Raw genomic sequence first — 25,877 nt, forward strand, 5'->3', positions numbered from 1 at the left:
TATGAGCTTATAACTAGGTTTTGCATTATACTGTCGTAATTTTACATTTCAGAAAACACAGATAGTGTTGTGATGCAGCCGAAAAGAAAACATTTTATTAAGGATATTCGTCATCTTCCTGGTAAGTATAAAGCTTAGACAGTTGAAACTGAAAAGACAATATAAGACAAAGATGCATAAATTGTATTATTCTTTGTTCTAATTTATGAGAATAAAACCTGAGCATCAAAGACATTATCCATCTTTTTTCCCAAGAATAGGTATTCTTAAATCTACTGTATCTGACTGGGCCTTTTTTTTTTAACTTTATTACAGCAAATTTGAAACATATCCAAAATAAACAAAATAGTATGATGAACCCCCCCATTACCATCACCCAGCTTTGACAGTTATCACCATTTTATCATCCATAGCTTCATCAACAACCCCTATGTATATAATTATTATTGCTTACAATTCAGACCATCTTAAAGCTCTCTAATATCAGCTTAGCAGCACAAAAACCCACAGCTGGTTTTGTCACAGAGCATCATTTTAAACTTAATAACCTACTTCTGTATTTGCTAGCCATCTTCTGGATCTGAGTCTGTTGTTGTATTCAAAGCAGACATTTCTTTGCATACCAGATCTCATCTCCCTTTTGTTCAGAGACCAGGATTAAATTAGACCTTATAGATCATTTAATTTCCAGTGACTTACTTCACAGAGGTCCAGAGATGTAAAAGGACTTACCCACAGTTAGTAAGTTAGAATTAAAAGCCAAATCTCCTTTTACTCAGGATGAGTCAGCAATTTTTATTCTGAAGAGGTAAAACTGATTTCTTGTAGTTCCTTATTTCTTAGTTTTCCTCAGTATAAAGGAAAACTCTGTTAACTTCCTGTTTATTCCCAGAATGGCAAGCATTAATGGCAAGCTTGTCATTTTTTGAGCAGAAAATGACAAGTTTAAAGTGATTATTTATTAAAATAACTCTTTGAATTTTTTATTTCTCTTGAAAGTTGGGTCCTGGATGCAATTGAAGAACAGCAAGAGAACCCTGTTGTTTCACTGTAACGGCACTGACAGCTATGTACTGCCTACTTTATGCTGTAGCCAGTGAAGTTTCAAATGTTGGGGGGGTCTTCACACAGACTTTTTCAGAGATTGTCCCTTGCACTCCAGAGTCCCTTCTGTCTACCTTCCTCACAATTCTGAGATTTTTAGAATTACAGATTATGCTGTATTTTGTCTTAAGAGCTTGAGTAACATAAAGGGGATTGCTATATTAAGTTAAAATGTTTAAATTTATTTTTGTAGTGAACAGTAAGGAGTTCCTTGCAAAAGAAGAAAGCCAAATACCAGTGGATGAAGTGTTTTTCCACAGGTACTATACATAGTATAGTTTCATTTGGGGAAACTGCTAAAATTTAAATGTTTAGATTTCATAAAATGCTTCATTTTATGAAATAATCTACTTCAATAATCTACTACTATGTGTTAATAGACCATGGAACATTAGTGGGAGAAGTGGCCTTAGTTTTAAATGCTTCATTTTATGAAATCTAATCAGCATATTTTGAAAAGATCAAAGGATATGTCTATGTTTGTTAAGAAAATTTACAAATCAGTCATTTTGCTAATCTTAATATATCTTAGTAAAACTAAAGTAAATTTGGGAGTTTTGTTAATTTAGCATATAAATTTTGTTTTATGCTTCTTTTTGGAATGTAGCCTTTAATTTCCTTTTATAATAATTTTCTTTATAGACTTAAAATCTACCTTTAATATAGATTTTAATATAATACTTTAAGTTTAATGTAGTGATAACTGATGGGTAATTTATCCAGACCATGGCCCTTAGAATGGATTCAGAAAAATTCAGTGCACTGTTATAGAAATAAGTCCTAAACCAACTAGTATCATAACCTAATGCCTTAGGGTAGTAAAGTACCTCTTATCTCATCTGGTTGACTGGTTAATTAGGTTTGATTTGGCTTGTTTTTTAAAATCATTTAGAATGAATAATTTTGAGGGTTTGATTACATCTGTAAATGGCTAAGTTTTGCTGTATTCTAATATAAGAATAGGGCTGATAAAATATTATCTTTGAAATGTATTACACTTAAAAGATTCCAGCTACTTTTTATTGAGTTAAACTATTTTTTGTATATTAGATAGAAATTTCAGTCATTTATTTCCAATTGAGTATACTTAAGATTTTACAGTTGTGGTTTGCCACTGGTCATAGGTGCTTTGATTATAGTAAGATTAGACCTTTAATAAAATTGTCAAATATATAACATGAATATTATAGGTATTATAAAAAAGTTGCTGTTAAAGAGAAACAAAAACGGGATGCAGATGAAGAAAGTATAGAAGACGTGGATGATGAAGAATTTGAAGAGCTGATTGGTAATTTGTTTTGTTGACTCTTTGTAAAATAATCTACTACTATGTGTTAATAGACCATGGAACATTAGTGGGAGAAGTGGCCTTAGTTTTAAAAAATCACTTAGCTAAGAATATCATGCAAATAACAGTGGAAGATTAAGAAATATTTGGGGCCAGGCGCTGTGGCTCACACCTGTAATCCCAGCACTTTGGCAGGCCGAGGCAGGAAGATCGTTTGAGGTCAGGAGTTAGAGACCAGCCTGGCCAATATGGTGAAACCCTGTCTCTACTAAAAACCCCAAAAAATGAGCTGGGCATGGTGGCACGCACCTATAGTCCCAGCTACTCGAGAAGCAGAGGCACGAGAATTGCTTGAATCCAGGAGTCAGAGGTTGCCGTGAGCCAAGATTACGCCACTGCACTCTAGCCTGGGTGACAGAGTGAAACCCTGTCTCAAAAAAAAAAAAAAGAAATATTTTTATGATATATGGTAATTCACCCACATCTGCACCAGAAAAATACATGATTTGTGCTTTGGATAGTCTATATAAGAAAACATTTATATTTGCTTAATTCTATTCAATTGTTACAGCCAAATCTCATGTGAAAAAGAAATCCTTTTTACTATTCATAATCTATTATAGTATATCAGTACTAATTGATAGCAATAGTCTACTGTTTGATCTTTTTTATCTTTAATCCACAGAGCTACAGAAATTTTGATTGAAACTTAATAGACTTAAACAAAAAACATGGTAAATTGGAAAGACTTACACTGATTTCACGTTACATATTTTTTTCTTGTTGTTTTTTGGGGGGTTTGTTTGTTTGTTTTGAGACAGGCCCTCTCTGTCTCCCAGGCTGGAGTGCAGTGGCACAATCACAACTCACTGCAGCCCTGCAGCCTAGACCTTCTGGGCTCAGGCGATTTTCCTGCCTCAGCCCCACGGGTAGCTGGGACTACAGGTACGTGCCATGATGCCCGGCTCGTTTATTTTTTGTTTTTTTTTTTTAATAGAGATAGGGTCTTGCCGTGTTGCCCAGGCTGATGATCACTCCACCTCGGCCTGCCAAAGTGCTGGAATTACAAGCATGAGATGTTACATATTGTATCACACCTATTAAAAATGAGCACTTAAGTAGTTCTAATAGAGTAAAAAGGACCACAATTGCTAAATATCATTTTATTTGATATTTATCCTCATTCCATAAAAGAACTGTAGAAAGAGCCGAAATTAACTGGATCCTTCTTTAGTTTTGGGATTTAACTAAGATCAGTATTTCACAGGTTTGTATACATTATTAAGACACACTAGCAACTAACATTTATATTGTTTTGGTGTTCACTTGTCATAAACAGCAGAATCATGACTTAGAATAATTGATTCAGATACAAGATGTATGTCAAGCTTGTCATTCTTTGTTGTATCTCACATTTCTATATTCTCTGGCAGACACATTTGAAGATGATAACTGTTTCAGCTCTGGAAAGGATGATATGGATTTTGCTGGGTAACATACTTCTATCTTCTCCTTCCTATTTTTCTAGCATTTCCCAAATTGTTGTCCCTCAGAACAGTAGACCACAGAACTATATGATAAAGGGGAAATGTAGTCAAGTTTGGGAAGTGGATACAGTACTTTCATCTTTGACCTTTATAAAGCACGTTATTATTGACTCTGAGCAGTCTGCAAAGCTTTCTCCTTCTGAGTCATTTAATAGCCTGCTGCCCTAGTAGTCAGCAAAACACTACTTTAGAAAATACTACCTCCTCTTGTATTACAAGTTGTGTTTTTTTCCAGAAATGTGAAAAAGAGAACAAAAGGAGCTAAGGATAAAACATTAGATGAAGATTCAGAAGGTAGTGATGATGAACTTGGTAACCTGGATGACGATGAAGTTTCTTTAGGAAGTATGGATGGTGAAGAATTTGCTGAAGTTGATGAAGATGGAGGAACATTCATGGATGTGTTAGATGATGAAAGTGAGCGCGTTCCAGGTAAGCATTTTTTAAAATAAGACATAAACTGTGTCTTCCTCACTTCCTTAGCCTTAAGTTTGTTTTTCTGCTAAAGGTTTTTAATATAGCCCTGTATTCAAATTAATACTCATGTCAGCCAGAAACTTAAAGGGACCTTTTCCCTTCTCGTTTGGAGCTGAAGGGTTTTTATTGTGTATTATGTGTGTTTTCTTTTAAGCAGCTTTTTGAGCTTTGGACTTTTACTTTAACCAGCAGCTAGTTTCTCTGTACAATACATGTTGAGCTGAAATGCTGCCATTTTTTAATAGTAATTAGCAGTTTATAAAAGTTAATCAGTATTCATCATAGCCCAGCATAGATGAAGGTGAATATTTTATCTTGTAAATTAGCAAGGAACACCCAGAATTGTCTCTAGACTGTTGTCTGACCTTTTTGTCCTTTCACATACCTCCAGCATGCACATGCCTGCCCAGCATTCTTCTACTTATTCTGAACCACAGCAGAAGTTTCTTGTTTTAAGGGGTTTTATATTATTTGGTCTTATTAATGAAGCTATTTAGAAAATTTTGTACTTGCACAAAATATTAGAACTGTGCCAATTCTTAGAGTCTTTTTCTCAGTCTGTCCTCAAGCCTATGCTAGTGGAATTACAAAACCCACATGGAATAGCAGTATAGTGCCTTACCATCAGAATAAAGATTTTAGCATATCTTGGAGTAATATTTTCCAGTCTTATTGTTTTTAAATTGCTTATTAGCAAATTTTTTCATGTAACAGAACTTGAAGTCCACTCCAAAGTCAGTACTAAGAAAAGCAAGAGAAAAGGTACAGATGATTTTGACTTTGCTGGCTCATTTCAAGGTAAGAAAATGCATTTAATATCTTTTAAAAGCAGTGTCCATGTGAAAGGTGTCATTATCATTTTGGGAAATGAACTCTCCTAAATTTGGTTAATAAAATTCAGGGGTGGGGGGGGTTCTTTTTAAGAAAGATGTTAAGTGGAAATTATTTTCCACATTTTGAATTGTTTCTCACATTCAGATATCTCTGGATCATCTTTTCATTCACTTTTTAAAAATTTGTTATCATTATTTCAGTTGTTTTTGGGGAACAGGTAGGGTGTTTGGTTACATAGGTAAGTTCTTTAGTAGTGATTTCTGAGATTTTGGTGCACCCATCACTCAAGCAGTACACTGCACCCAATGTGTACTCTTATCCCCCACTGCCTCCCACTCTTCCCCCCAAGTCCCCAGAGTCCATTATATCATTCTTAAGCCTTTGCATCCTCATTGCTTAGCTCCCATTTATAACTGAGAACATAGAATGTTTGGTTTTCCATTCCTGAATTACTTCGCTTAGAATAATGGTCTCCAGCTATATTCAAGGTGCTGCGAATGCCATTATTTCTCTCCTTTTTATGGATGAGTAGCATTCCATGGTATATGTATACCACATTTTCTTTATCCACTCATTAGTTGATGGGCATTTAGGTTGGTTCCATATTTTTGCAATTGCAGATTGTGCTACTATAAATCTGTGTGTTTAAGTGTCTTTTTTATATAATGACTTATTTTCCTCTGGGTAGTACCCAGTGGTGGGATTGCTAGATCAAATGATAGTTCTACTTTCAGTTCTTTAAGGACTCTCCATACTGTTTACCATAGTGGTTGTACTAGTTTACATTCCCACCAGCAGTGTAGAAGTGTTCCCTTATTACTGCATCCACGCCAACATCTGAAATTTTTTTTATTTTTAAATTACGGCCATTCTTGCAGGAGTAAGGTGGTTTGCACTGTGGCTTTGATTTGCATTTCCCTGATAATTAGGGATGTTGAGCATTTCTTCATATGTTTCTTGACCATTTGTATAACTTTTGAGAATTGTCTGTTCATATCCTTAACACACTTTTTGATGGGATTGTTTTTTTCTTGCTGACTTTTTTGAGTTCCTTATAGATTCTGGACATTAGTCCTTTCTCAGATGCATAGTTTACGAAGATTTTCTCCCACTCTGTGGGTTGTCTGTTTACTCTGCTGATTATTTATTTTGCTATGCAGACGCTTTTTAGCTTAATTAAGTCCCATCTATTTGTTTTTGTTGCATTTGCATTTAGGTTCTTGGTCATGAACTCTGCTTAAGCCATTGTCTAGAAGAGTTTTTCCAATGTTATCTTCTAGAATTTTCACAGTTTCAGGTCTTACCTTTAAGTCTTCTATCCATCTTGAGTTTTCTGCATAAGGTGAGAAATGAGGATCCAGTTTAATTCTCCTACATGTGGCTTGCCAGTTATCCCAGCACCAATGGTTCAATAGGGTGTCCTTTCCCCACTTTGTTTTTGTTTACTTTGTCAAAGATCAGATGGTTGTAAGTATTTGGCTTTATTTCTGGGTTCTCTATTCTGTTCCATTGGTCTACGTGCGTGTTTTTGTACAAGTACCATGCTATTTTGGTAACAATAGCCTAGTAGTATAGTTTGAAGTCAGGTAATGAGATGCCTCTAGATTTGTTCTTTTTGTTTAGTCTTGCTTGGCTATGCAGGCTCTTATTTTGTCCCATATGAATTTCAGGATTTTTTTTCCTAGTTCTGTGAAGAATGATGATGGCATTTTGATGGGAATTACATTAAATGTATAGATTGCTTTTGGCAGTATGGTCATTTTCACAATATCAATTCTACCCATCCATGAACATGGGATGTGTTTCCATTTGTGTGTGTCTGTGGTTTCTTTCAGCAGTGTTTTGTAGTTTTCCTTTTAGAGATCTTTCACCTCCTTGATGAGGTGTATTCCTAAGTATTATTATTATTATTATTATTATTTTGGCAGGTGTTGTAAGGGGGGTTGAGTAATTGATTTGATTCTCAGCTTGGTTGCTGTTGGTGTATAGCAGTGCTACTGGTTTGCGTACATTGATTTTGTATCCTGAAACTTTGCTGGATTTATCAGATCTAGGATCTTTTTGGATGAGTCTTTAGGGTTTTCTAGGTATACTATCATATCATCGGTGAATAGTGACAGTTTGACTTCCTCTTTACTGATATGAATGCCCTTTATTTCTTTCTCTTGTCCAGTTGCACTGGCTAGGATTTCCAGTACTATGTTGAATAGAAGTGGTGAAAGTGGGCATCCTTGTCTTGTTCCAGTTCTCAGGGGGAATGCTTTCAACTTTTCCCTGTTCAGTATAATGTTGGCTATGGGTTTATCATAGATGGCTTTCATTACTTTTAAGGTACGTCCCTTCTATGCCAATTTTGCTGAGGGTTTAAATCATAAAGGATGCTTGATTTTGTCAAATGCTTTTTCTGCGTCTATTGAGATGATCATATGATTTTTGTTTTTAATTGTTTATGTGGTATATCATATTTATTGACTTGCGTATGTTAAACCATCCCTATATCCCTGGCAAGAAACCCACTTGATCATGGTGTATTATCTTTTTGATATGCTGTTGGAGTCGGTTAGCTAGTATTTTGTTGAGGGTTTTTGCATCTGTGTTCATCAGGAATATTGGTCTCTAGTTTTGTTATGTCATTTCCTGATTTTGGAATTAGGGTGATATTGGCTTCATTGAATGATTTAGGGAGGATTCCCTCTTTCCCTATCTTTTGGAATAGTTTCAGTAGGATTGGTACCAGTTCTCTGAATGTCTGATAGAATTCAGCTGTGAATCCATCTGGTCCTGGACTTCGTTTTGTTGGCAATTTTTTTATTACTATTTCAGTCGTGCTACTTGTTATTGGTCTGTTTAGAGTTTCCATTTATTTCTGGTTTAATCTAGAAGGGTTGTATATTTCCAGGAATTTATCCATTTTTCTCTAGGTTTTCTAGTTTTTGTGCATAAAGGTGTTCATAGTAGACTTGAATGATCTTTTGTATTTCTGTGGTATCGGTTGTAGTATCTCCCATTTTGTCTCTAATTGAGCTTATTCAGATCTTCTCTCTTCTTTTTTTGGTTAATCTTGCTAATGGTCTACTAATTTTCTTTATTTTTCCACAGAACCAGCTTTTTGTTTCATTTATCTTTTTGATGTAGACATTTAATGCTGTGAACTTACTAAATGTAGTGCCGATTTTGCTGTATCCCAGAGGTTTTGATGGGTTGTGTCACTATTGTTCAGTTCAAAAATTTTTAATTTCCATCTTGATTTCATTGTTGACATAAAGATCATTCAAGAGCAGATTATTAAATTTCCATGTATTTGTATATAGTTTTGAGGGTTCCTTTTGGAGTTAGTTTCCAGTTGTATTCCACTGTGGTGTGAGAGGGTACTTGATTCAATTTCAGTTTTCTTAAGTTTATTGAGACTTCTTTTGTGGCCTACCATATGGTCTATCCTTGAGAATGCTCTGTGTGCTAATGAAAATAATGTATATTCTGCAGTTTTTGGGTAGAATGTTCCGTAGGTATCTGTTAAGTCCATTTGTTCTAGGGTATAGTTTAAGTCCATTGTTTCTTTGTTGACTTTCTGTCTTGATGACCTGTCTAGGGCTGTCAGTGGAGTATTGAAGTCACCCACTATTATTGCGTTGCCATCTGTCTAATTTCTTAGGTCTAGTAGTAATGGTTTTATAAATTTGGGAGCTCTGGTGGTAGGTGCATATATATTTTGGATTATGACATTTCTTGTTGGACTAATCATTTTACTAGTATGTAATGTCCCTCTTTGTCTTTTTTAACTGTTGTTGCTTTAAAGTCTGTTTTGTCTGATATAAGAATAGCTACTCCTGCTTGCTTTTGGTTTCCATTTGCATGGAATATCTTTTCCCACCCCTTTACCTTAAGTTTATGTGAGTCCTTATGTGTTAGGTGAGTCTCCTGAACACAGCAGATTCTTGGTTGGTGGTCCAAATGTATCTTTTAAGAGGAGCATTTAGGCCATTTACATCCAACGTAGTATTTGAGATGTGAGGTACTGTTCTATTCATCATGCTAGTTGTTGCTTGAATACTTTGATTTTGTTGTTTTTTCATTGTGTTACTGTATAGGCCCTGTAAGATTTAGGTTTTAAGAAGGCTCTATTTTGGTGTACTTCAAGGTTTTGTTTCAAGATTTAGAATTCCTAGGCTGAGTGTAGTGGCTCACACCTGTAATCCCAGCACTTTGGGAGGCCCAGGCGGACATCACCTGAAGTCAGGAGTTCAAGACCAGCCTGGCCAACATGGCAAAACCCCATCTCTACAAAAAATACAAAAATTAGCCGGGCATGTTGGTAAGCCCCTATAATCCCAGCTACTGAGGAGGCTGAGGTACAAAAATCACTTGAACCCATTGCAGAGGTCGCAGTGAGCCAAGATCACACCACTGCCTTCCTGCCTGGGCGACAGAGCAAGATTCCATCTCAAAAAAACAAACAAAAAACAAAGATTTAGAACTCCTTTCAGCATTTCTTATAGCGCTGGCTTGGTAGTGGCGAATTCTCAGCATAGATATCTCTTCTTCATTTAGGAAGCTTGGTTTTGTTGGATACCTTTTAAGGAAACTAAACACGTTGCCACACGCTGTTCTGTCCGTCCATGTGGGAGCTGCACGTTAGTCCTGTCCCCTTATCTGCCATTTTCCTCCTCAGCACAGCAGATCAACATGTTTGCCTCTTCTCTGTTTTGTTCTCTCCAGGGTCCCAGCAGATTGGATGGTGCCCACTCACATTTGAATGCAGATCTTCCTTACGTAGTCCAGAGATTCACATGCTAATCTCTGCTCATTCATTTTTAAACCATTCAATTATAAAAGCCTTCCATTTTTCAGACACCTGTTATCTTTTTCTTTTCTCAACCATTATTTGCCATTTGACCTTTGCAATAATCCATGCTCCTTTATTATGATACGAACTCTTCTTTCTGCTAATTGTTTTTTAAAAGTATTATCTTACAAGATTCTGCTTCACAGTGTAACACAAGGTGCTAATAAAAGAAAAAAGTGCTGTATCAGGTGACAGTCTTAAGATTTTTGATAAAAATGTAGAAAGCACTGTACATACTTTGCCTCCAGTGCCTCTCTGGCTTCTGCTTACTGCTAAATACTAATGACTAAAAATAGATCTGCAAAGTTAAATAATAATAATGTTCTAAAAAGTTTCATGCGCGTCTGTATGAAGAGACCACCAAACAGGCTTTGCGTGAGCAACAAGGCTGCTTATTTCACCTGGGTGCAGGCGGGCTGAGTCCGAAAAGAGAGTCAGTGAAGGGAGATAGGGGTGGGGCCATTTTATAGGATTTGGGTAGATAAAAGGAAAATTGCAGTCAAAGGGGGTTGTTCTCTGCCTGGCAGGAGTGGGGGTCACAAGGTGCTCAGTAGGGGAGGTTTTGAGCCAGGATGAGCCAGGAGAAGGAATTTCACAAGATAATGTCATCAGTTAAGGCAGGAACACGCCATTTTCACTTCTTTTGTGGTGGAATGTCATCAGTTAAGGCAGGAACCGGCCATCTGGATGTGTACGTGCAGGTCACAGGGGATATGATGGCTTAGCTTGGGCTCAGAGGCCTGACAAAAAGTTTCATTTACATATTGGTAGTAGTCTTTCAGAGCCTCACGCCTACAAAATTTTATCAGCTCTTTCATCAAATACTGCTGTCAATTTCTTAGTCCCGTAATAACTATGATTTAACTGATACATATTTAAATTATAACATGTTCTCTTCCAGATTTTGTCTTCCCTTGAGTATCTAAGATCATGTTTTAATATTAGCATAAGATGAGATATAGGCAGTTTTTCTCAAGAGCATCCCACAGAAAAGTGTTGCTTTACTTCAAGTTCTACTGAGCCTTTTATTAAAAGATGCTGGTAAAAGGAATTTGAGGAGAAGAAAAAAATTTTTTAATGTTAAAAAAGATGCTCTGAGCTTGTTTCAAATAGTAAAGTACTGTTTCAGAAGACATTAGCCTGAAAGGATTTCAGATCTCAATTGATAGTAGTTTGGGATGCAGATTAAAGAATACCCAACAGAATTGACTGAAACAAAAAGAGGCAAGGAATTTTAAACAGATTTATTAATTGATTCAGATTTATTAATTTACTAATTGATCACCCTACATTTACAGGTGTTAGAGTAGATATCCTTAAGAATAAACATACCTTATAGAAACTTTAATCAGCCTGGGCAACACAATGAGACCCCATCTCTACAAAAAATCAAAAATGGCTGGGCGCAGTGGCTCACGCCTGTAATCCCAGCACTTTGGGAGGCCAGGGCAGGTAGATCACAAGGTCAAGAGATCAAGACCATCCTGGCCAACATGATGAAACCCCATCTCTACTAAAAATACAAAAAATTAGCTTGGCGTGGTGGCACGCACTTGTAGGCCCAGCTACTTGGGAGGCTGAGGCAGGAGAATCGCTTGAACCCAGAAGGCAGAGGTTACAGTGAGCCGAGATCACGCCCCTGTACTCCAGCCTGGTGACAAAGCGAGACTCTGTCTCAAAAAAAAAAAAAAAAAAAAAAAATCAAAAATTAGCCAGGCATGGTGTTACATACTTGAGGCTGAGGTTGGGGGTGGGGCGGGATAAAAGAAACTTTAAGAAACCAGTACAGTACAGAAGTGCCTGCTCGTTGAGGTCACAGATACATCACTACAGGATGAATAAAACCCAAAAAAAAAAAACTTCCTAATGCATGCAAATGTGTATTATACAGCTGTTAAGTAACATACATATCACCTTAATAAAAATCAAGATGAAATGTTTTAGAAACTATTTTATCAAAAGTGGCTCTGATACAAAGACTTGTACATGATTGTTCACAGCAACACTATTAATGCCAAAAAGCAGACACAACCTAAATGTCCATTAACTGATAAGCAAAATGTGGTATATCCATACAATGGAATATTATGTAGCCCACAACATGGCATGGAGTACTACAACATGGATGAGCCTCAAAAACGTTATGCTAAATGAAAAAAGTCAGATATAGGAAACCACATGTCATATGATCCCATTTATATGAAATAGCCAGAAAAGGCAAGTCATAGAAACAAGATAGATCAGAGATGGGTTGGAGGACTACAAATGGCACCAGGGATCTTTGAAGTTGATGGAAATGTTCTAAAATCAGACTGTGGTTGTGGTTGAACAAGTCTGTAAATTTACCAAAATGCATTAATACACTTAAAACAGCTGAATGTTATGATCTGTATTTAGTAAAGCTCTTTTTAAAATATGGCTCTACTACTGCTAGAGACATTGATATCAAAGATGCAGAGTTTGAATAATTGTTTCAGGAAAAGTTTATATATTCAGTACTACAGATAAGTTTTTTTTTAAAGGAGAACCTCTTTCGGTGTTATAAACAGAACTTCATTTATAGCATAATAAACATACTTTCAGTCAATTTCTTTACAATCTAAAGACCCCTGAACTAAATTTTATGTTTTAAGTATTTCAAAACCCATCCATGTCAAACTGATAATTTTACTATTGCTTGATACTATGTTATTTCCCTTATGGGTAAAACTTCGATCAGTGGCCAAATCTGAAAAGCAAGAAGACACTCTTGTCATCTGAACAGTTCTATTAGGATGTTGTTAGCTTTTTGAAAATATTATATACTAACTCTTAAATTATATTTAAATGCCAGCTACCCAATGGTGCTAGAAGATTATTGCAATTGTTTTTACCCAAGTATAATTTTTAAAATAAAATCATGTTGCATTGCATTTTTCTAAAATCATTAGATTTATAATTGAATAATGTAGACTTACAATTTTTTTTAGGGCCAAGAAAAAAGAAAAGAAACTTAAATGATTCCAGCCTATTTGTATCTGCTGAAGAGGTAAGGCTAATGTACTGTTTTAACAAGCTAGCTATTCTACATTATTTTTAGTTTTCTAATAAATTTATCTTTTTTGTTTAAGTTTGGCCATCTATTGGATGAAAATATGGGATCCAAGTTTGATAACACTGGCATGAATGCCATGGCTAACAAAGATAATGCAAGTAAGTAACTTAAATTTTTTTATTGATGTTTTAAAAATAGCTTTGGCTTGGAACTTCAGAAGATAGGAAATTTTTGTTATTTATTTATTTATTTATTTATTTATTTATTTATTTATTTTTTGAGACAGCATCTCACTCCCTCGCCCAGGTTGGAATGCAGTGGCATGATCTTGGCTCACTGCAACCTCCATCTCCCAGGTTCAAGTAATTCTCCTACCTTAGCCTCCCAAGTAGCTGGGATTACAGGCATGCACCACCACGCCCAGCTAATTTTTGTATTTTTAGTAGAGAGGGGGTTTCACCATGTTGGCCAGGCTGGTCTCGAACTCCTGACCTCAAGTGACCCGCCTGCCTCGGCCTCCCAAAGTGCTGAGATTACTGGTGTGAGCCGCCGTGCCTGGCTGATAGGAATATTTTTGAAAGACCTTTTCATGGTACTTTACAACCTGAAAGGAATGGCTTTTTCTTCTCTCAGGAGAACATGTAAGATTAACAAGTATTTAGACTAAAGCAAAAAAAAAAAAAAAACCTTGCAGACTACAAAAATTACTTTTTTTTAGGGAAGTGGGCCATTTTTATATAGCATGAGTTTGCTAAGTAACTTTACATGTTTATAGACATTTTAACTATTTCTGATATTGATTGTTACTGGTTTTTATTTCACCAGTAAAAGTGCTTGGGGAGAGAAAATCTTTAGAGCATTTGTTTCTTTTCCTTCCTTAGTCATTTCTTTTTGAAACATTAATCTTTGACAATAAATATGAGAAGAAAAGCAACAAGCAAGCAGTGGGTTTGTATAGTGGGTGGGAAACCGCAGGCCAAGGCAGGCTAGAAGTTCCTGTGACTCAGCAGCATGTTCTGTGGGACCACCAAGAGTCTACAGTGTGGTAGTACACTCATCTTTTCTTCTTCTCTCAAAGGTCTCAAACAGCTTAGATGGGAGGCTGAACGTGATGACTGGCTACACAACAGAGATGCAAAAAGTATCATCAAGAAAAAGAAACATTTTAAAAAGAAGAGGATTAAAACCACTCAAAAAACTAAAAAGCAAAGGAAATGAGTTATTAATGTAAATTATAGATTAAAATTCTACTTACATCTAATTTTTGCTATTCAACCATGTTTTTTGATCTAGCTCTCTGATTCCATACATTCCAGACTTCTCAGTGGATTTGTAATAAACTATAAATAAAAATAGCTCTCATTTATAAAGTCATGTGGAAACATTGTTAAAATTAAATGTATTGAAAAAAACAACTTCTTTTTTCCATATTGCTACATAACAAAATGAAAAAGAGGACAGTAGGATTACAGACTTCACATATAAGTCCTGGCATCTCTGATCATTGTAATGAGCACTATTTCGTCTAACTACATGATGTCATCTTGTTCAGTCTTTATCTACTTGACAGAGAAAGAGACAGCTCCAAGAAGTTAGCAAACCTGAGATGAAACTGATCTTTTAAAACCAAAGGTTTAAACTGTGGTTTGATTCTATCACCTCATATATGAATGATTACAGAGTTTACATTCTTAACCACTAGAAGAATTCAGAATCCAGCCCATTACCTAATTCTCCTCTCACTAGAATAGATGAGAATTTAGTCTCAGAAGAACTAAAATAGATGTGAATAGTATTGTTAGAAATTCCTTGTAAAGAAATTACTACATAATTTATAGGTTACCTGAAGAAGTTGTTTTATACTTATTTTTACTTAAGGAAAAACATACCTTCCAAGATGAAGGGATATTTCTTGCTCATTGTTTGCCTGAAATCTGATGGAAAAAATGATGTCTTGAAATTAGATATGAACAGAAATTCATTATATTAACACAGGCACAATTTAATGCTAGCTTTAGGGTCCATATGATGGGAACCATATAGATTAGAAATTTGTTTTAAGGTCTTTCTGGTAATCCAGGAACGATCTCCTTTTGTTTTTTTGAGTCAGGATCTCTCTCCCTGTTGCCCAGGCTGCAGTACAGTGGCACAGTCACAATCCACCACTGCCTAGACCCCCCTGGGCTGGGCTCAAGCGAGCCTCCTACGTCAGCCAAGGTCAAGTAGCTGGGATGGGGCTCAAGGGAGCCTCCTACCTCAACCTCCCGAGTAGCTGGGACTACAGGAGCACACCACCATGCCCAGCACTTTTTTTTTTTTTCTTAAGATACAGGGTCTTGCTATGTTTAGCCCAGACTGAGCTCAAGCAGTCCTTCCACCTTGGCCTCCCAAAGTGCTGGAATTACAAGTGCAAGCCATCACACCCAGCCATGACCACTTTTTAAAACTGATCCCAAGCTTTAATTTGTTTTTAAATACTGTTGGGATGTTTTTTTAATACCCTTCCTTAGAGTTTAAAAGAAAAGGGATTTTGTGAGTATCCAGTAGCATCTTGGTACAGCATTCCAACAAAGTATGCTGAGGAAGACTGTGGCAAGTTTCAAAGATGGCTATCACGCCAGGTCTATTCCCTATTTTAGGGAAAAATCACTTCCTAATTTAAAAAGTTGAGGGCTCTAATATAAAATTTCCCCAAGAAAAATGTTAAAGCACTTTCAGCCATAGCATGTGAAAGTCTTTTAGTGCCCACTGTTGATGCCCGGGAAGAATACTATAGCCTGAGAAAACTGGTTACTCAGAAAACAGCAATACCAGTTACTTTCTTAGTCTACCAAACAATGAAGTATAATGGGCAGGCTAAGTTTCCTCCATCTGTGCTCCCAAACTAAGCCAGACCAAGGACACTTGCTCTATCCTCCACAATAGTAAAATCCATGGAGGTATGAAATTTTTTCCTTAGCCCACAAACAACATTTTTAAGGGAGAAGTGAGAGTGATCTAGTCCACAATAATGAATACTTTGATTCCTGTTCTGCCCCTAAAAATGTCTAATATCTTGAATCTGAAGAACCAATTTCTCCAAACATGCCATTGCCATTTAACACATAAAATGGATTAGCAAAACTATACCCCTTTAGAAAGCATTAACTTCAGAATTATGATTACCTTGGCTTGTGTGCATCTTGCTAAACAAAAAATATGCTCCAAAAACGCCTACAAGTTCGGCTACCAAAACTCCTTTAAAGATCTTCTTTGCTAGTGGTTCCAAAGTACGGGCCATCCTAAATTTAACAATAACAGATATGTGTAAACCTGAATGAACATACTTAAACTACTATTATCATTTCTCTAATAACTCAAATTCATTCCCACAGTTTGAATGGCTTCTCTGTATGGGAGTAAGACCAATACTATGGTATACTTTTTTGGTTTAGACATCCTACCTACCTAGTTTTCAAACTCCATGCCTGAGGGGCATGATGAACCAAAGACAAAATTGGATAAAGCACAGGAAAGAGAGAAAATGCAAGAAAGCGTTGTAAAAAGAACAATTTACGGAACTAAAATTATTTAATTGTGTAGAAAAACAGAATGGGGAAGATAAGTTAATTTTTTAGCTGCACTGGGAATTAAGAAATAATCTAAATGGACACAATATGTAAACAGCTCTTTGTAAAGTGCCGTACAAAAGTAAGATCTTTCTCAAGTGGTTCTACACTTTCTAAAGGGCTGGAGTTCTTCATTTATTAATACAACATACACTATTACATATACTATATATTATAGATAGTATATATATCCTATATACTGATACATACTAATAATACAACATATACTAAACTATTAATACAACATATACTAAACTATGCCATAGTTCAGGCATTTGGAGTGCAGTGGCACAATCTCAGCTCACTGGGCTCAAACAATCCTCCCACCTCAGCCTCCCGAGCAGCTGGGACCACTGGCATGCCTGGCTATTTTTTTGTATTTTTTGTATTTTTAGTAGACACAGGGTCTCACCATGTTGCCCAGATTGGTCTCGAACCCGTGAGCTCAAGCAATCCGCCCACCTCAGCCTCCCAAAGTGCTGGGATTACAGGCATGAGCCAGTAATCTGCCCTTTCGCAGACACGCAGTAATTTTTATACAAATAGGGGCAGGGGGTGGAAACTGATTGGGTGATGAACCAGTTAAGTGGCAAAACTACAGACCGGTTAGATCTTGATTGTCTTCCTTTAAAAGCTAATCAGGAAAAAGCGTTTGTATCAGTATTCTTTTTCAAATTAAAGATAACAAGCTAAGAAAATAGAATATAAGACTTACTGAAGACATTAATGTAAACTCAAGTTTTTAGTCAGCCTCCTTATAACCTCAAAGTCCAGAAGAGGAGAACCACTTGTTTTTCAGATTTTTCTATTGTCCTGTGTGTGCTCTTTTGTTCTCAATCCCAGCTCTCTGCTGTCAGGTGTTTACTCCATTCACTTCCGACCCCTTTTCAATGCCTGAGGGTGGGTATAATCAAATAACCTTCCTTTTGTAGGATTATTCTGCTGATATTTTACCAGGTGGCCCTCCCCACCACCCCCCAAATTCCCTCATTTTAATAATGTGATCACCCTGGGGACCAAAAGATTAAAACTTTATTATTCTTATTTAAAAGAAATGAAGCAAAGAAATTTACAAAGTAATTCATATATAACTAAGAGGCAGTTGAGTGGTGGGAAGGGACAGTTGTTTTGCTCCATTCACTACAATGCTGTACATGACTGACAGAAAGTAAGTCATGCTCAGTACAGATGCCTCTCTTGGGGTTATTTTTTTTTATTTTATTTTTGGAGACACGGTCTCGCTCTGTCGCCCAGGCTGGAGTGCAGTGGCGCGATCTTGGCTCACTGCAACCTCTGCCTGCCGGATTCAAGCAATTCTCTTGCCTCAGCCTCCCCAGTAGCTGGGAGCTGGGACTCCCACCACCAGGCCCAGCAAATTTTTTGTATTTTAGTAGAGATGGATTTCACCCTGTTGCCCAGGGTGGTCTCCAGCTCCGAGCTCAGGCAATCCACAGGCCTCGGCCTCCCAAAGTGCTAGGATTACAGGCGTGGGCCACCGCGCCTGGCCTATTTTTATTTTTTTGAGACTGGGTCTTGCTGTCTCCCAGGCAGGAGTGCAGTGGTGCGATCCCGGCTCACTGCAACCTCCGTCTCCCGGGTTCAAGTGATTCTCCTGCTTCAGCCTCCCGAGTAACTGGGATTATAGGCGTGTGCCACCACGTCTGGCTAATTTTTTGTATGTTTAGTAGAGACGAGGTTTCATCATGTTGGCCAGGCTAACTTCCGACCTCAAGTGATCCTCCCGCCTCGGCCTCCCAAAGTGCTGGTATTACAGGCGTGTGCCGCCACGCCCGGCCTCTTGGGGTTATTTTTAACGTTCAAGGGATGAACAAAGACCGCCTGCAGCCAGTTCCATTATTCAAGGAATCGAAGTAAAATTTTGTTTTAAGAGAGGGTGATGCTAAGAAATAAAGTCCATCTGTAGGCCAGGGTTAAAAGAAAAGAAAAGAAAAGTGCGAATAATACTGTACGGCTACCTTGGTGTATAGTGGTGAGCATAGCTGCCTCCAAATAACACCGTACAACAAAGTATTTAGCTTTTTAAAAATACATATACGTTTTGCACTGAGGCTGTCGGCTTCAGGAGGCTGATAAAACTTCAAGTTCCTTTGCTACAGACCACCAGGGACACACCTGTCCACCCACAAAGAAGTGAGGTTTACTAGCTGCGGCAAGGGAGACACGGCAGACCAGCGCCTGCCTTCCCAGCACAGGGAAAGGCATCATTCCGATAAGTTTAGATGAAGTTTAACACGAAGCCGCCTCTGACAGATTCGGCGCAGGGCTGTGTGTCATGCAGTTAACATCACACGGGGCTGAGACGCTGACTCGGGGACACAAGCTCAAGCCAAATGTGCAATGCTGGGTCGGAAGCCCCTTATCCCGGGATGCGCTCCAGGGAATCGGGGCTGCTTCCCTGGGAGGGGCGGCCTCCCAGCTTAGGCTACGCGGTTTCAAGCAGCAACGTCTCTCCCAGTCTAGCTGTGCAGAGGACGACTTTTCAACAGAGGCCGAGAGCTGGCCGCCTCCGCTCCCCCGGCTCCCGGCTCCTGCCGCGGTCCCACCCAGCTCCCGCTTCCCCCGGTTCCCTGGTGCCCTCGGCTGCCCTCAGCTCTCCCCTAGCCCGCGGAACGCTAGGCCCGGGCCTGCAGGCGACACGCGCGGGCACGCACGGAGCACGGCCCGGCCGCCAGACCACGGCCGCCTAACGACCCGGAAACGCCTCCAGTGAATTAAGGCAGTGACACCTGACTATCCTCCACATGCCCCCAGAACTGTGACGAGGCCCCACGCAGAAGACCGCCCCACTCTCGTCGCACTAGGGACCCCGAAATCCGACCGCCCTTGTGAAGCCACTCGCCACAGTCCTACCTGAGGTGCGTTCAAGGGGGACTGCGCATGCGCAACGGTTGGCGACGCTCCACCCCTTCCGTTGTCGGCTCCGCCCCCACATTCGTAATTACTATTAATTGTACTCTGACCGCGACCCGAACCTGACTGCCCTCTATGTATAATATTTTACGGAATGTTCGCAATAACACATGCAACAGGTGCTGAGTGTATCTCATTTTACGGAGAAAGCAAGAGGCTTACACTGCCCACAATCGCAGTTAGTAAAATCGGAATTCACATTTAAACCCAGGAAACTGACTACGTGTAGCCTGTTCTGGGTCGTTTTTCTAACACCCTGAAACTTAAAGTGTGATAGTCTCAGAGGACTACCAACATAAGCATCACCTGAAAACTTGTTAGAAATGAAGAACTAGGCCGGGCGCGGTGGCTCACGCCTATAATCCCAGCACTTTGGGAGGCCTAGATGGGAGGATCACGACATCAGGAGACCGAGACCATCCTGGCTAACACGGTGAGACCCCGTCTCTACTAAAAATACGTTTAAAAAAAAATAGCTGGTCGTAGTGGCATGCGCCTGTAGTCCCAGCTACCGGGGAGGCTGAGGCAGGAGAATCGCTTGAACCCGGGAGGCGGAGGTTGCAGTGAGCTGAGATCGCACCACTGCACTCCAGCCTGGGCGACAGAGTGAGACTTTGTCTCAAAAAAAAAAAATGCAGAACTACTGAATCTGAAACTGCATTTTAGCCAGATCCCTAAAGAATTCGTTTGCAAAGTAACACTTGAGAAGGAGCGAAGGGGACATGGAAACAGAGAAGAGAAAAAGAATATAAAAGTATATTGAAGTACCGTGTGCAAGACAAAGCCTGGAACACCCAAAACAGGCACAGATCTACCTTCATCGAAGTTCTAGTCTAGTTAGGGGTATTTACCACAAATAACTGATGGAAAGTACACAATGATAAGGGCCTTGCTTCTAATCCGAGGAATCTGTAAAGGTTTTAGAGAAGGGGTGATAGCTGGAGCTAACTCTGTCCATGCCAAGTAAAGGAAGTGCCTCTGCAAGGTGCTCTGTGATTGCCCCAATTTTCCTAACACCCGCCCCACCCCTAGTCCAGCCCATGTGGTTCATCTGTGTAACTAAAGCATCATAAATTGTGAAAAATGTGAATGCATAAACTATATTGATTTAAAGCATGTCATTGTTAGTCAAGATCACTCAGATCCACACAGATCCAGAACGCTAACCTCTTCCACCATATCGACCTCTCTAGTATCCTCTTAAAGTCTGGGCTTTGTACATTCTCTTGATCTCTTCTATCTGCTCTATAGAAACTGTGTCTGGCTTGAACCTCGGTTCTATTTAATAATATAAATTTGACTTTCTCTCAAACTTTTTTCACAAGCTCCCTTTCTGCATTATGTTGCTTTTTATTTTGTCTGTTACTGTTTTCACTGTCATTAACTATTTTTCTCAAAACTTTCAGAACTCTACCCCTACACCACTGAAGTTCCCTTTTCCCCTCCAACTGACACATTCACAATCTTTTTTCTTTTTCTTTTTTCCTAATCATCAGCCTCATCATTTTCTTGTTTCTTCTTCTTCTTCTTCTTCTTCAGGGCCTTGCTCTGCCACCCAGGCTGGAGTTGAGTGGCACAGTCATAGCTCACTGCAGCCTTGACCTCCCAGGCTCAAGTAATCCTACCCTGGCACCGCCCCCCCGCCACAAGCCTCCCAAGTAGCTGGGACTACAGACAGTCACCACCATACCTGCCTAATTTAAAAAAAATTTTTTTTTTTTAGAGACAGGGTCTCCCTGTGTTGCCCAGGCTAGTCTCCAACCCCTGGGCTCAAGTGATCCTCCCTCTTTGGCCTCCCAAGTGTTAGAAATACAGCTGTGAGCCACTATGCCTGTCCTTCTTCTTTTTAAAAAAAAAAAAAAAAGAATAGTCAAGTACGGTAGTGAGAAGGGGGAAGGAGTAAGTACATCCATAATCTTTAAAGATTCATCCACATAAATATTTTCATATTACAAGCACCCACCATGACTTCCATGAAACACTTTGTTAACTATCATTTAAGATACTATGCCTTGAGCTTTCAGGCCTATCTTTGTCCACTTGGGCTGCTATAACCAAATGCCATAAACTGATGGTTTATAATCAACAGAAATTTGTTTCTCATTATTCTAAAGACTGGGAAGTCCAAAATCAGGGTGCACAAGATTCAACATCTGGTAAAGACCAACTTTCTGGTTTCTGAGGTGGTGGCTTCTCACTGTGTCCTCACATGGTGCAAGGGGCAAGGGCCTCTCTGGGGCCTCTTTTAAATCCTTGGCTAGGTGCAGTGGCTCACACCTGTAATCCCAACACTTTGGGAGGCCGAGGTAGTTGGCTCATTTGAGGTCAGGAGTTCGAGACCAGCCCAGACAAAATGGTGAAACCCCATCTCTACTAAAAACACAAAAATTAGCTGGGCATGGTGGCACACGCCAGTAGTCCCAGCTACGCAGGAGGCTGAGGCAGGAGAATTGCTTGAACTCACAAGGCAGAAGTTGCAGCCTGGACTACATAGGGAGACTCCGTCTCAAAATAAATAAATAAATAAATAAATAAATAAATAAATAGACACTAATACCATTCATGAGGGCAGAGCCCTCATGACCTAATCACTTCTCAAAGTCCCTGCCTCCTAATACCGTCACTTTGGGGATTTCAACATATGAATTTAGGGAGAAGAAAAACTTTCAGACTGTATAGCAAGGCTCCACTACATTGGTTTGAAATACCAGAATATCAGTGTTAAAAGTACCAGGATGACAAAGCAAGATGAAAAAGCCATTGGGGCTTGGTGCGGTGGCTCACACCTGTAATCCCAGCACTTTGGGAGGCCAAGGTGGGCAGATAACCTGAGGTCAGGAGTTCAAGACCAGCCTAGCCAACAAGGAGAAACTCCATCTCTACTAAAAATACGAAAATTAGCTGGGTGAGGTGGAGCATGCTTGTAATCCCAGCTATTCGGAAATCTAAGGCAGGAGAGTTGCTTGAACCCAGGAGGCAGAGGTTAAAGTGAGCCAAGATCGCGCCTCTGCACTCCAGCCTGGGTGACAGAGTGAGACTCTGTCTCAAAAATGGAAGGAAGAAAGGAAGGAAGGAAAGAAGGAAGGAAGGAAGGAAGGAAGGAAGGAAGGAAGGAAGGAAGGAAGGAAGGAGAAAGAAGAAAAGGTCATTGGAATGGTTCAGACTGAAAAAAAGAAAAGAAGAGAAAAAAAGCTTAAAGAAATGATAACAAGCTTTACCAACTTGGGCCTAGCAGAATGGCTCCTGCAAAGAACAGTGGCAAGAAGAAAATGGACCATTCTGCCATCAACGAGGTGATGACCCAAGAATACACCAACATTCACAAGCACATCCACAGAGTGGGCTTCAAGAAGCATGTCCCTCAGGCACTCAAAGAGATCCGGAAATTTTGCAATGAAGGAGATGGGAACTCCAGATATGTGCATTGATACCAGCCTCAATAAAGTTGTCTTTGCCAAAGGAATAAGGAATGTCCCATACTGTATCCGCATGCAGCTGTCCAGAGGATGTAATGAGGATGAAGATTCACCAAATAAGCTCTGTACTTTGATTACCTATGTACCTGTTACCACTTTCAAAAATCTACAGATAGTCAGCCAGGCACGGTGGCTCATGCCTGTAACCCCAGCACTTTGGGAGGCCAAGATGGGCCGATCACTTGAGGTCAGGAGTTCAAGACCAGCTTGGCCAATATGGTGAAACCCCATCTCTACTAAAAATACAAAAAATTAGTCAAGATCTCACTGCACTCCAGCCTAGGTGACAGAAAAAGGCTTTGTCTCGAAAAAAAAAAAAACTACAGACAGTCAATGTGGATGAGAACTAACCACTGAATCTTCAACTACATCAAATAGTTATAAAATTGCCTTCACGAAAAAACAGAAATTATAAGAAAGACTAAAATAATTGTATAGAAATGTCATGATTTCTGCAGGAAAATATATATAAACTAATAACGGTATTGCACAAAGCTTGACATCCCCATAAATATTTGTTACACACTCTGAACCCCGCTATAGATTTCACAAACACATTTTGAGATAAGACACATTTTGGCCAGAAGGTTTGGAGCAGGAAAAGTGTAGACTCCAGTAGAAACTTTTACCAAGGGTCCTTTAGCGACAGTGCCTTCCTGGTCCTAGCCTGATTTACTAACTCTGGTAGAGGGATGCAAATGACTAGAAAGATATGCTAGTTCTCTCCAAAGCACAGAAGCAGGCTAAAATCCCAGTCTTCTGTAGTGGCCATAGGGACCTCCACTTTAACAAATACGTACTAGGTTTGCTGTCCGTTCTCCCATCTTCACCTTAAAGCCTAGACATTTCTTTTCATATTTTCTCCTTCTTCTCCTTCTCCTTCTCCTTCTTCTTCTTCTTCTTCTTTTTCTTCTTTTTCTTCTTCTTCTTTTTCTTTTTTTTTTTTTGGTAAATGTCTATAGACTGGAAAAAAACAAAGGAAAAGAAGGTAAGAGGGCATGGTGTCTTTAATGTCAAGGAAATAAACTTTATTTTTTTATTATTATATTTTGAGACAGAGTCTCACTCTGTCACCCGGGCTGGAGTGCAGTGGCATGATCTCAGCTCACTACAAGCCCTGCCTCCCGGATTCAAGCGATTCTCTTGCCTTGGCCTCCGAAGTAGTTGGGACTACAGGCACGCACCGCCACACCTGGCAAGTTTTTTTTTTTTTAAGTAGAGACAGAGTTTCACCATGTTGGCCAGGCTGGTCTCAAACTCCTGAGCTCAAGCAATCCGCCTGCCTCAGCCTCCCAAAGTGCTGGTATTATAGGTGTGAGCCACCACACCTAGGCGGAAAGAAACTTTAAATAAGCCTCCCATGCAGCTGCCTCTGGGGCATGAGCCAGGCCACAGCTGGCAAAGCCTGATAGGTCTGCAGTAATTTATCTCCAATATGGGTAAGACGCAAGGAGCTGAAGGAAGCTAGGACTTCATATAACATGAGACCCACCTGGACTCATACGTATGACAGTGCAAACATATCACACGATACAGGTTATTCTTTAATTATTCATGGCTGGTATCCTCCCTCCATTATGCTTGCCAGACAACTCAGAGTTGAGTATGTAGAACTGTAAGGTTAACAGGTTGACCTAATCCTAGGCAAACTAAGAATCAGAGTTCACATTACCAATCCCAAAGAGCCTCCTAAATCCTCCTATAATTACAGGCATTAGTGTCAGAACAAGATCCAACCCATTGTCTTTTTAAGTTTTTTACTCACTAAGAAGCAAGCAAACAACAACCATGTTTGAATCAATGTCTTAAATTCTACCTGACCAGAGGGAAACAAAGACTTTTTGTAATGTAAGGGATAATCCCACTAAGCAGATTGGCAAGGAGTTCAGTCCTGTTCCTCTTGAGGGAAATTCTTAAATACACCTTTGCAACTACAGCTAATATCATCACATTATTATATAAGGCAAGAAGGCCTTCAAGTGGGAGTGATGTATAGAAATATAAAAATACTAAGATATTCAGATATTCTGATTTTACCTTTTCACATACTGCTTCTTTAAAAAATAAATATTCACCTACATAATGAAACCCGGATACCTGTGCCTAGCTAGGAACCCTCTCTGGTCAGTTCTTTCCCCTCTGTAAAATGGAGATTAAAAACTACTGACACACATCCACCACCTGCCTCTCACTTTCTGTTGACATATAGAATTTCCTCAATTCCAAGATGTACTTGTTTCCATATGTTTACATTTCAGAAATAGGAATGCATCTTACAATTGATATATATATTGAATATAGTATTTGTCCCAAAATGCTGTTATTAAATAAAATGTTTTAGTGATGCAGGTTTTTTCTTGGCTGCTTAACCAGCCAGAAACCTCTAAGGCCAGCAACACCCCTGCCCAGGCCCTGGGCTCACTTCAGGAGGCACTCAGTCCAACCAGCTGCACTTGCTTGCACTCCCACCTAGATCCAGTGCTTGCAGTGGGATCCACACTCAGCCCGCTGCTGGGCCAGCCATGCCACGACCTGCTTCCACCTTGGGCAATGGTTTCTGGATGAGGAAAACATGGTGACACCCAAACAGGGATGCCAGCAACCCCAATCCCCAGAGTGGGTGTTACAGCATGCTAACAGCTCTTTTAGTCCCATTGCTCCACTCCCTGCTGCTGCTCCTGGGCTGGCCTGGCCCTGTCACTCCTTCCCTCATGTGGGGTGGCTGTCCTACACCA

The 25,877-nt window shown here is 39.3% G+C and overlaps 3 protein-coding genes and 1 pseudogene across 10 annotated transcripts in view; 3 read left to right on the forward strand and 1 right to left on the reverse strand.

The window, feature by feature from the left end:
- The window catches only part of CEBPZ (CCAAT enhancer binding protein zeta), a 28,909-nt gene extending 14,521 nt beyond the window's left edge, over positions 1–14,388 (forward strand). The window contains exons 8-16 of one of the 2 annotated variants that reach the window (XM_001166712.7): positions 53–121; positions 1,298–1,364; positions 2,295–2,392; positions 3,826–3,883; positions 4,175–4,371; positions 5,131–5,214; positions 13,063–13,121; positions 13,204–13,285; positions 14,206–14,388. In XM_001166712.7, coding sequence (XP_001166712.4) covers positions 53–121; positions 1,298–1,364; positions 2,295–2,392; positions 3,826–3,883; positions 4,175–4,371; positions 5,131–5,214; positions 13,063–13,121; positions 13,204–13,285; positions 14,206–14,345 — 854 coding nt within the window. In that variant the 3' untranslated portion in view covers positions 14,346–14,388. Of the gene's footprint in view, positions 1–52; positions 122–1,297; positions 1,365–2,294; positions 2,393–3,825; positions 3,884–4,174; positions 4,372–5,130; positions 5,215–13,062; positions 13,122–13,203; positions 13,286–14,205 lie in introns of those variants that run through there. The other variant, XM_009442303.4, reaches the window with a different exon arrangement.
- On the reverse strand, positions 73–19,670 carry CEBPZOS (CEBPZ opposite strand). 3 transcript variants are annotated; one of them, XM_063789143.1, is made up of 5 exons: positions 19,607–19,670; positions 16,293–16,408; positions 15,017–15,061; positions 14,383–14,467; positions 73–148 (listed from the first exon to the last, which is right to left on the reverse strand). In XM_063789143.1, the coding sequence occupies exons 2-4, from the start codon at positions 16,405–16,407 to the stop codon at positions 14,385–14,387; spliced, it is 243 nt and encodes an 80-aa protein (XP_063645213.1). In that variant the 5' UTR covers position 16,408; positions 19,607–19,670; the 3' UTR covers positions 73–148; positions 14,383–14,384. The 3 variants fall into 3 exon arrangements, with proteins under 3 accessions (XP_063645213.1, XP_016803856.2, XP_063645212.1); XM_016948367.3 differs by lacking the exon at positions 73–148 and adding an exon at positions 11,323–14,246; XM_063789142.1 differs by lacking the exons at positions 73–148; positions 19,607–19,670 and adding exons at positions 11,323–14,246; positions 17,451–17,578.
- SULT6B1 (sulfotransferase family 6B member 1) overlaps positions 19,385–25,877 on the forward strand; it is a 30,843-nt gene continuing 24,350 nt past the window's right edge. For 2 of the 5 annotated variants that reach the window (XM_054677391.2, XM_063788851.1), the window contains exon 1: positions 19,385–19,611. Coding sequence is in view for 1 of the 5 variants with exons in the window: in NM_001009157.3 (NP_001009157.2) it covers positions 20,052–20,099 (48 nt within the window). In the remaining 4 variants the exon portion in view is untranslated. Of the gene's footprint in view, positions 20,100–25,877 lie in introns of all 5 variants that reach the window. The other 3 variants (XM_063788850.1, XM_054677384.2, NM_001009157.3) reach the window with 3 other exon arrangements.
- LOC134807772 (large ribosomal subunit protein eL31-like) lies at positions 22,227–23,947 on the forward strand (annotated as a pseudogene).

The sequence above is a fragment of the Pan troglodytes genome, chromosome 12 (genome assembly GCF_028858775.2).
Source record: "Pan troglodytes isolate AG18354 chromosome 12, NHGRI_mPanTro3-v2.0_pri, whole genome shotgun sequence".
Lineage (NCBI taxonomy): Eukaryota > Metazoa > Chordata > Mammalia > Primates > Hominidae > Pan > Pan troglodytes.